Source organism: Anser cygnoides, chromosome 5 (assembly GCF_040182565.1).
Source record: "Anser cygnoides isolate HZ-2024a breed goose chromosome 5, Taihu_goose_T2T_genome, whole genome shotgun sequence".
In the NCBI taxonomy this organism is placed as follows: Eukaryota; Metazoa; Chordata; class Aves; order Anseriformes; family Anatidae; genus Anser; species Anser cygnoides.
The window spans coordinates 32,376,363-32,387,510 of record NC_089877.1 but is presented as its reverse complement, the minus strand read 5'-3'; the positions used below and the strand labels follow the sequence as shown (position 1 = coordinate 32,387,510).

Below are 11,148 nucleotides of genomic sequence, written 5' to 3'. Positions count from 1 at the left end.
GTCAGCTGGCATCAGGCACGGTCCATCTGTCTGCCCAAGAACAGGAGTCAAGGGCTTCTTTGGACAAAGATATCCGAACAAATCATTGTGCAGACAAAATGGTTGTAGTTTTTTATTGCCTATAGGGAGAAGATGGGTATTTGTTTAAAAGACAGATCTGAAAGACAATTTTTCATTCCTATCTCACCTTCTATGGTGCTCTCAGACAAGAAGCTCTCATTCAGACAAGCAGTTACTGCAGTGAAAAATTGTGCATGAAACTTTGCAAATCAGCTGTTGAGACTGTAAGAGCTTCCATAGTAAAGGCAAAGCTTTAACAGTTCACCCACTTTCTCAAAAGTTTTAATTTTGTGCACCTAAATCAAAGTGCTGAAGCCAATGATCTCAAAAAGAATACATTTGTAAGGGTGTCACTTGAAATTAATGTTAATTATTCTTCATGTTCTAGCATAGTCGTTCTGTCCGTGCATTTATGAGACCCCTCTGTGCAGGGCACTGTTGGCATCACATTAGGTGGTCCCTGAGTGAAGGAGTGCACAAAGTGAATACACAAGACATAATGAGATGGAAGACAAAAACGAACAAACACATTACCACTGATATTATGGAATTTAATTAAAAAATGGAACAAAATAATTTCACTTCACTTTGCAATGGAATGAGAATTGATTGATAAATCTAACTTCACAGACATGTTATAACTTGAATTTCATAAAAGGTTTGACATTTAAAGGTACCCTACCTTAAGAACTGGGTGCAACAAACACCATCCAAACATTAAACAGACGACGGATGGGTAACTAACAGATCACAAAAAGCAGTAGTCAAAGGAAATATTCCTAAAGTGATTGCAAACAGCTCAGTTTTAAGCCTATTGCAGGTTTTATAAATAAAAAATATTTTTGACACCCTGTTTCAAACAGATGATACTGAAATATTGGGAAGATAAAGAACTGTGGAGTGATCTGAGGACTGGAGGAACTCCCTTAAAGAAGAAAAAGCCAGCTTTTGTATCAGCCAGCAGGACACAATGCAGGGATACCCCAAGGCTGACATGGGAAGGAACATAGCTACGTCAGTGCAGTAATTAGTCATGGTTAGAAGATGGACTAATTAGTTCTTATGAAAAGTAGGGTTAATGTGGCTCAGGCTGTCTCATGCACCTATCTGTCTTTTTTCTGTCCTGTTGTTGAACAAGTTTTCCCTATAAAACAGATAGAAACAGCTTCCATCCTGTTCAGTTTCATTTCCACCAAAAAGGCCTAGTATCCATGACGGTCAAACCAAAGATAACCCTGGGAAAAACCCAGATCCCTTGAGCTGATTCTAGTGTTCTGGAGCTGAACCACAATTAGAGTTGCTTCACACCACGCAGAGCTAATAATGTCAATCTACACATGCAGTACTGCACGCAGTTACACCATGTCCTTCGAAGTGCTGCAGTAGCATGAACACAATGAACACTGTCATAGGTCAAAAACATGGCCCGGTCCCTTTCTTTCACCACACAAATTGCTCCAGGTGCTCCTTCAGCTGTTTTTCCCATAGCACAGAAGTATTTTTTCTCCCATTTCCTAGAACTTGGTTCCATATTAACAAATTTGTCACTTCAGAGCATAATCAAGACTCTCCCCTGATCTCAACACCTGTCCTATCCTGGAGAGTTGGTCTTGTATTCATAGCAATAATAAGACCCTTTTATTATCAAAAGCCAGATAACCCCAAGCATCACCTGAGCTGCTGTGAACAGTCTCTTTGTGTATCACAGCTGCACAGTGCAGGGCTGCTATTGTGAAAGACTGAATTTGTCATCTAGTCATTGCAGAACTGTGAGAAAAGAGCCTCAGGCAACCACCTTACCCCAGAAAACCTCTAGGATTTTTGACAATGAGGAATCACTCTTTCAGGATAACTCTGCAAAAGACCATTTGCAGGAAAGCATTGAACAGCTGCAAAACTATGTCTGGAAGGTTGTTCAAAAGGTCTTCTTTCATTACCACATTCTGTGCAAGAAGCTAGCAGCCCCTTCCCATCCTCTGAGACAAAACACTGGAAGGAAGACTGTTGACAAGAACAGTCAAAGCAGGTGAAGATGAGTGAAACACAAAAGCCAACAACAACTCCAAGAGCGAATGAAAGGAGGAAAAATTGGGAAACATGACTACTATTAAGGCTGATATATAGGTGGTTCTGTGAATAGCAGCTCAAAGAATACTTTTGACCATATGAAACAAAGATAACCTGATTCAGGGTGGGTTTTGATTAATTTTTTTTAATGGATGGTGAAAAATCTGTAGATTTTAACACTGATTGTAACTTGAAAAAAGCTTATTTTCAAAGACAGGTGAAGAAAGCCAGCTGATTTAAAAAATTTATAGTAGACAATAACATCAGAGAGAACTTTCAGGGTGTCAATAATTAAGATAAGCAATAACAAACACAATGGATTAGCTATCAATGAGAGAAATTCCAGTTCAAGGGATTGCTGTTCTGCTGAACAGAAAAACACACACGAATACTGGTTTGATTCACATTTTTAATGTGCTACAATATTTCACCATCTCAGAAAACATGATATTAAATTATATGGAATCTATCTCCATTGGTAAAGTAACAAGGTAACAAAACTAAATGTAAATCTGCTGCTTTGAAACTTGTTTTTGATTAAACCACTGTAAATTACAATGTTCATCTGAACAGTCAATTAAATAGGAGGATTTGAAGTCCAGCAAGTCCTCAGGATGACACATTTTCTACTGCAGATTAAAGTGTCAAGCATCAAACATTTTAATCTCATGAGATAACACACAACCCCAGAAATATCACATGGAAGGTTAAAACTAGCAGATGATAGCTAATAGTTTCTCTGCTTCCTCCGTGCCACTGCCATGCGCAAGGCCCGAATAATCAACTTCTCATTATTCAGGACATTGTAATCAGTCAGCTTCACCAGTTTGTCAAAATTCTCTTCACTGAAACACACCTCCCTTGTTGTAAATGGAGAGAGAATAGTGGAGACATCAACTTTGCCTTCAGACATCTCTTCAGGACTCCTTTCCACACCTGAGGGAAAAACCACAAGATGCACCCATCAGGTTTTATTGCAGCATGCGATTCCTATCATTCATTTAAGTAATTATAGGTAGAAAATGGAGATTTGGAGGGAAAGAGATGATTTGTCAGAGGGATGTAAAAGTGGTCCAGTAGTATCATGTTTTTCAGTGTTTGTTCAAACCTGATGTACACCCAAATGTCTGGGAACGAAAACAGCACATATTATCAGCAGAAGCATTTGTAGACCACTCATTAGACAACAAAGTCTTGGCTGCTCAAACTAGGAAAGAGGAAGCAAGAGGAAAACGAATCATCTTATACTGGGCGAAATAACACTCACTGGAAGATCAGGAGAAATGATGGCCCTTCAGAGAGAGATCATAGCTCATATTAAACAAACAACAACAAAAAAAGAGATCTCAGTCCACTCAGTTCTGAAGTGATGAATGAATTATCCCCCAAAACTTCCAGAAGGTTGTGCTTCTTTTTGCAGAGAGTGGTGCATAACAAGTGTATGTCAATAGAGTAGAGAACCTGCTACCTATGCTGTACATATTTTGGGAGTTTCACCCTCGTGCTATATTTACAAAATCCTGTGGAATAAATGCCGGTTTTCATCTCAGATGTATTACGAGAGCTTCTGTAGTTCCTACAGTTCAGATATAATGAGACAGTATTTATCTTTGTCAGTGATGAGACTGCCAATATCAACACTAGAACGAAGGTCAGAATTGACAGTGAGACATTAGATATGAAATGGAGAGGACACACCAGGCAATTGACTTTTTATTAAAATTGCTAGCCACAGATGACTCACCAGGAGCTTTGTAATTCTTGAAGGTGTCATTTACTAGGGGAAAAAAGAGCACTGTTGGAGCTCGTGGACTGTCAGAATCTTCAAACACATAGCATTCCTTCAAGTTTTCCCTGTCTTCCTCGCTTATCTCAATTTTGGGAAACGGAATTCCTTGCCCCGATATGTATTTTGCAATCTGGTCCAGAGGCTGGATAAATGAATAAAATAAATAAGAACAACCAAAAATCAGAAGAGATCTAGAGTTTTGTGGGGGCTCTTTTAAAAAAAAAATAAAAACAAACAAACAAACAATAAAAAACAACTTCAGCAGCTAACATTAATATTCCAAGGCTTGGATTTTCCTCTGGGAAGACATTAATTTTCAGAGAGAAACGGCTGTAAACACAGCATACATTACAGTTATCTTATTTCCTTCATTGCTTCAGGCAAAATAAGAAAACAGTCACTTTATACAAACTTGCAAATACAGCCAAAAGCCAGAGGACTGATTTTACAGTTCCAATTAAACATGTTCTATAAATGGGTTCAGAAGGGAAAGGCAAAGAAACTGCAAGAACAGAGAAGGAACCAATCAGTCCAGATATTTCGCATCGCCTTGACTTCATTGTTTACAGCTTTCCCAGTCTTTCTGTCCTCTGCGTGGTTTGTGACTGTTTGCTAATGACTTCCTATTAACAACTATCAACATACCTTATGATCTCATAAAAAAAACACAATTTGTTTATTTAACGGCTATATTAACTGTAGGCCTATGTTTATTTTCATATTAATCTCCCTAAGTACACAACAGTAATTATATTACTTCTCATTATTAACCAAGTCCAGTTTCAGCCAGTCCATTTCCCTACGACTGATATTAGAAAAAAAAAAAAAAAAAAAGACGATGAAGGAAAAGGATCTCAGATGCCATGACTTTTCTTACCAGCGTCTGGGACCCTCCACTGTAATTTAAATGCAGGATGACATCCACCTCCCTTTTTGATCTCAAAAGTGGTGGGTAGCTGGTATTGATGAAAAATCCGGTATCAACCAGGGAGAGCTCATCATCTGCTGTTTCCATCAGTTTATTTGGGAAGGAGTCTATCACTGTGTCTGAAACCCAAATATTTCTTGTCAATAAGTGAAAAACAAGATTGACTGCTCCTCATAGAAAGTTAAAGATGGAAGAATGGAACCCCCATTTTCCCTGCCTTTGATGACTCACAAGCAGCACTGATTTACAGGAATAAATGACACAATACAGTTCCTTCCTTCCTGGACACCTCATGCAGCTTTGGCCCTAAAGGATAGGTCACTCCTGTCTCCTCAGGTCGAGCTTGCATTGTCCACTGGAACACAATCCCCAGACAACCAAGTTCAAATTTACCCCCAATACAAACAAACAAAAAAATGAAATGCATTTCAAATCTGGTTCCCGTTTCTTCCATCTAAGGAAGGGAGAAGTGGAGTTTCAGAAGTCAGTCATGTTTCTTCCTGTCTCCGCTTCATAAATCCTAAATGAATTCCCAAGCCTAAACCTGCCCAAAATGTTACTGAAGAACGTGCTATGTTACTGTGCCTTTCCAAGTACAGAATCCATCGCTCTCCAGGTACTTGCTGTGCATCTGGAAGCCTCTGATAAAATTGGGATACTGTGCAATTGTTGGGCGTCCTGTTAAGACATCTCGCAGAGCAGAGGAGAGGGTGGATGAGGGAGCGAGTAGACATGTGTCAATCTCATAAGGATTCATAGACAGAAAGGGTTCTTCCTCTGCAAGAAAGGAAGAAGTAGTTCTGAGTTTAGGACACTTTCCTGAAACAATCAATATTTTTAAAAACTGAATAACTAATAAACACAGTTGTCACCATCCCAAACCTGAAGGTAAACCAAATGTAGTTATTAGCCCTGAAACTTGTAACTCTGAGCGCAAATCAAACTCAGAATTACACTCTGAATTAAATGACAGCTACCTGCAGGCAGCAAGATCAAGGCAATAAACAATAAACTCAACCTCACACTCTAGGCTTCCTCAAATGATGCACACCTCTGTTGCAGCGTGAGGTGCAGAGAAGATCCAAGTGCTAAAACACAGGTCAACAGCACTGGCCTTTGAACAGGAAACCTCCAGAAAACATGTGACTGTCACTCAGCTGGAAACATTAGCTAACTTACGGGGCCAGTCACTCTGGTGGTAAAAATAAATAAATACATAAATATCTCACCGATATCTTTTACTCTGTCTCTGGTCCACCTACACCAGAAGTCCTCTGAATCAGCAGCCAAATTCCAGACATACATCACGTCTATGGAAAATATACTACTCCACATGCCTGTAATGTGAAAGAGAGAATATAAACTGATTGGTGGAGTAGTTTTGGAAGAATTTTAATTGATACATACCTTCAGTCATTCCCCTTGGATACTTCCTTTCTGTCTGGATGGATATCTTCGTGGGCACACTTGCTAAGTACATCCTCACTAATGCAATCTCACACCTGCTCAGCCTGTTTGCTGGTGTCTTCACAGGGCTGTCCTCCACAAACCATGTGCTCACTAGCACCAGCTCTCTTTTGAGTAGGCCACTTTTCCCTCTATGCAATAGTCACCTTGCATGTAGCAGATCCGAGTCTCTGGAAGCCTCTTCACCAGCCTTCCCATAAAAAACTCACTTCCAAAATGTTCTGCAGGAATAGACGCTCCGTATTTCAGGAGACTGACTTCATAAGGAGTGAACTCCAACCACTCTAATGGAGACAACAGCCAGATTGTGAAAAGGTGATAAAGTGTTAACTACTGCTAAACAGAATAGTGACTATGTACAAATTAAAAAGACACTGTCTAGCTCATAACATGCTGTTTGCCAGCTAGTGCTGTACCTATATTGCTCACAGTATGCTGAGAGAACACATGATCCTTTCACATCAAGGGAGGGTAGTCCTAGGCTGTGAAGTCTTTTGACACAGCAGTCTCCAGCAGACAAACCTTGGTATGAATGAAACTGTAAGCATTCGCTGCAGTTACTATTGCCCAAAAGCACCTATTGCTCAGGTATAACATGGTTCCTTTAGGGCAACAGTGACAGAAAGCCTAACATTCATCTGGCATCATGTACTCAGCTGTTCATATTAAATAAATACCGTGAAAATCAATAGCAGAGGAAACTGATTTTTGTGCCACTAGACCCAAAAACATGAAGTTCTCTAAGTATTCCAAATAGGACTAGGTGTAAATATCATAAGTCAGTTTAATTAAAAAGTTCCTGTGACCAGGATAACTTGTGAGTTTAGCATCTCCTCTGGTATAAATATATTTTTGCTCCTAGCAACATTGAGAAACGATCTTTTTGTGATTAGAACGAAAGGAGGATTGTGTTATTGAAGCTGATTACATCCGATTAGTCTTAGTTCAGATTACTTAAATTATAGAAGTATTAGGAAACTAGATTATAATCATTACCTCTGAATGCCTGAGCACTATAGTTGGACTTGAGGTTGATGGCCACATAGATGGGCAACGGGTTCTGACCATTATCCACTGCCTGCCGCTGATCGGAGAGTCTATGTTCGTCTTTCTGGTTTTAATTAAAACTGGTTAATGGAATGAGGTGACAAACAACTTGTACTTGAAATTATATAATGTGAACTGTGAGCTTTATCCAGACTCTCCCTCCTGATTTCATCTCACTGGACTGTTCACAAGTCTATCTGCCTTGGCATATTCCAAACTTGGCAAGTATCCCGCAAGCAGCAGCCCCTACATGGGTTCTCAGATTTTGAGATACACAGAGAGGTTGAGTGTAGATTTAGCAAGGAAAAAAACAGTTCCCAGAAATAAATACGTGGCTAAGTGAAAGGTAAGGTACTTTCCTTGGCTGGATTTCAGGTAACAGATTTTATCAGATTCTAATATCATTCTCAAGCATATTCATATGCAAGAATATATCGTATTGCACATGACAATGTAAAACTTCCTTGTATAAACATAAACCAGGAGTAAACTATTAAGTTATGCTATTTTAAAAGTAATGATATTTCTATCAATCTTTCTTAGGCCTTGATGACATATTTAAAGAATGGCCTTTCCTATTATTTGAATAATCCCCCTATATAAAGCCTGTAACTAAAGCACTTTGTAAAAGCATATGTTCAATTATGTGAGTGAAGTAAATTATTTCTAATTTATAAGGACCTCTTCTAGTCATGTTTCATAATATAATGTTCAAAGTGATTAGGGTACATTTCCAAATACATTTTTCATAAGGATTTTTCTTTCTTTCTCAAGAAGAGAGAACACTTTTGAAATGCCACAGCTCCTTCAAGGTCAACCTCACTTTAAAATGAGAGTAGTGTTTTAATAATGAACCTCAATATACAGCACTTAATCAAACACTAATTATTTGCATTAGTAGTACTTAACAGCATCCCAGGATTTATTTTTTCTCCTTTACAGTTACAGATGTTCATCAGGCTTCTGGGAAAAAAAAAAAAAAAGAGTAATACCTTATCATGTAGCATGGATTCAATGACAAGCCCCCACAGGTCTATGAAAGATGTGTTATGTCCCTCCTTAGTCCTCTCCATCAGGTCATTATAATAGTACTTCAGACAGTCCAGACTAAAACAGCAGATCTTGTTTTTGGTTACTTGCTTGCGAGCTTCCTTGATTGCCTCTTCCAGATATTTTTGTGACCAATTAGCATCTTCATACAAATTTGCCATTGTCCTGAATAAACATTAGAAGGGAACAATGAAAGAGAACTGTGTAGTTTGGCTTCAGACAACATTTTTGCAAGCTATTTGCCAGTTTCAATTCATATGCGGGTTCACAACTGAAAACTAAACACACTTGTTCGCCGTCAAAATGAGAGGATTTCAAAACCTCTCCCAGGCTTTCCTTGCTTTGATGGTAAGACTTCGCAGGCTCAAGAATAATCTGAGAAATTCAAGGAACTAAAAACTGCCTAAGGCTATTAAATACACTGACTCCACAAGCCCTCAGAAAATCCTTTTCTTGTAAGGTGAGAAACACTCTAGGGAACAGTCACTACAAGTTTGCTCTAGTCTAATATTTTTTCCCAGGTATCTGCTGCTGACTCCTGTCTGTGAGAGGACTGGGCAGTTCTCGGGTCTGTGGCATGTCCTGGTATGACCAGTCTTATCTGTCTCCTCGAAATCACAGACAGGTACACTCAGATCTCCACATGCATCAGAGAAGCTGAAAGAATACTTAGACAAACCTGCCATTAAGTTTTGGACGTATATAAAGGACTGACAAAATTCACTGAAAAAGCTGTCTCCACTTTCAGACAAGTGTAGAGGAGTGGATCTAGCTAGAACCCACATGCTTAAATACTTTAAAGGTATTTTAAATGTGACATTGTCTGCTGTATACCCACTGGGAGAAGAGAGCACTTCATAATGAGCAACAGCAATTGCAGTCTGTCTGAGGCTGGTAACTCAGAGTCATTTTCTGGATCATCTTCAACAACATTAATTCCACTAGACCCAAAAATGTCCTTTACCAGAGGAAGATGCACTCTAAATCCAAAATGGAAGTGAGATTAACCAGCAAATGGCAGGCATAAATTCTTCTTCCCATCTTTCTTCAATTTCCCGTATAAAGACAAATTCACTGCATTCAGTCTAAGGTATAATTGATAAAATATGAAAAGGTAATACAGCATTTACATGAAATATCAGGCATAGGCTGTGTCAATGTGGTGACAAAGCAGCTGATGAATGTGATGATCACTTATTGGGTATGTTTTGTTTCTAGGTTCTAGGTGGAAATGAGAAAATTGAAATCTTTTGCTTTACTAAATGCATCATAAACTGATGGTGCTCTACAAATAATCAATAATATCAAGCACAGAGAACAAACATGTATCTTGTTTGGGTCATTCTTACCATGTGGTACCCGATAAACCACCGATGTAGGAAATACAGTCTAACAGATTGAGTTTCTGGAGACCCAGTAGGCTGCCATACATTGCTGTCAGTGATCTCGTCCCTCCCCCAGTAGTGGTGATGGCCACCACTGGCACCTGTTCAACACAGCAAGGGAAAATGATAGAAAAAGCCATGCACATACTAGAGATGAGCCTCTTACTGCAGAAATCAAATAATAGGTTATAGGCACTGATAGCAAGCAATGGCATTACTTTGTGTAAAAAGGGCGTGATGCAAAATGCTTCCATTGTCACCATCGGATTGATTGAAGAGGTAAGGCTCACGTCTTACCCACTCAGATCGGGTTGGGGGAAGTTGTTTACTTAATATGTAATTGGAAATCAACCTCATCACCCTGGAATTCTTCTCAAGGTGTATTATTAGAAGCCGGCATAAAAAAAATACAGGATTTACCATGGCAGGGCAGATTAGGGATTCATGATTCTGCCCCTAACAATGATCAGTGTCTCAGAAGAATGCACAGCACCCTGTAATCAGCCAAACCACACAATAGCTGAAGCCTTCCTGACCTCAGGCCAGAAATTACTTTATGTCCTGAGGCACAATCATTGACAGAGCTTTTTTTTTTTTTTTTCCTTCCTAAATTCCAAGTGCAATTGAAGAGACTATTCTTCTCTTAATCTTTTCCTAATCTAGTATACCATTTGCTTCCGTTAACATCTCGAGTTGTGTGGATGCTTACATGCTGTATGGGAAATGTCTATTTTTACCTTTCAAGTACTAACTTCCAATTTCATCAAGTGATCAACTGTTCTAAAGACAATGAATAGAACTTGAAGAAATTATTTCTTCCATCTTATAAAACTACAAGAAACAAAAATAGCTGTTCTTCCTACCCTGAACTTAATAACAACTTAAAATATAAGAAATTATACGATAATAATGAGGAAAAATCTGATCATCTTCATTAAAATAAGAAAAAAATAAATATATATTTTAGGAAAAGGGAAAACCAACTTTTTCAGCACAAATTAAAGTTCTAATGATACCTTTGAACTGAAGATATACATTTTTTTAAGCCAGTAAACAAGGGAGTTAGGATATTTTCAAAATTGTGAGATTAAATACATGAATAGCAGTGCCAGAGTAACTAGACCTTTTTCAAAAACAAACTTTCGTCTTACCATTTTGGCCTTACCATCTCAACCATTTTTCCATGTCTCAGGAAACTCTCAGACAACTATGTAAAAGTGTTCCCTTTTATCTGTCAGCTAACAAAGATTCTTGCAGTTGGTGTGTTCGTACTTTTCTGATTTTCTACAGTCCAACTAGGCTTAAGCAGTTACAAAGCTTATACTGAAATATGGAAGTAGGAGGAGGACCTACAG

At 38.6% G+C, this 11,148-nt stretch overlaps 1 protein-coding gene across 2 annotated transcripts in view; it reads right to left on the bottom strand.

The window, feature by feature from the left end:
- Positions 1–2,239: 2,239 nt before the first annotated feature.
- The window catches only part of LOC106042968 (cytosolic phospholipase A2 epsilon-like), a 32,721-nt gene continuing 23,812 nt past the window's right edge, over positions 2,240–11,148 (bottom strand). The window contains exons 12-20 of one of the 2 annotated variants that reach the window (XM_066997773.1): positions 9,758–9,894; positions 8,351–8,573; positions 7,308–7,422; positions 6,458–6,595; positions 6,074–6,181; positions 5,430–5,621; positions 4,794–4,963; positions 3,872–4,058; positions 2,240–3,063 (exon numbers count right to left, since the gene is read on the bottom strand). In XM_066997773.1, the coding sequence (XP_066853874.1) occupies positions 2,855–3,063; positions 3,872–4,058; positions 4,794–4,963; positions 5,430–5,621; positions 6,074–6,181; positions 6,458–6,595; positions 7,308–7,422; positions 8,351–8,573; positions 9,758–9,894 (1,479 nt within the window). In that variant the 3' untranslated portion in view covers positions 2,240–2,854. The remainder of the gene's footprint in view (positions 3,064–3,871; positions 4,059–4,793; positions 4,964–5,429; positions 5,622–6,073; positions 6,182–6,457; positions 6,596–7,307; positions 7,423–8,350; positions 8,574–9,757; positions 9,895–11,148) is intronic. The other variant, XM_013192203.3, reaches the window with a different exon arrangement.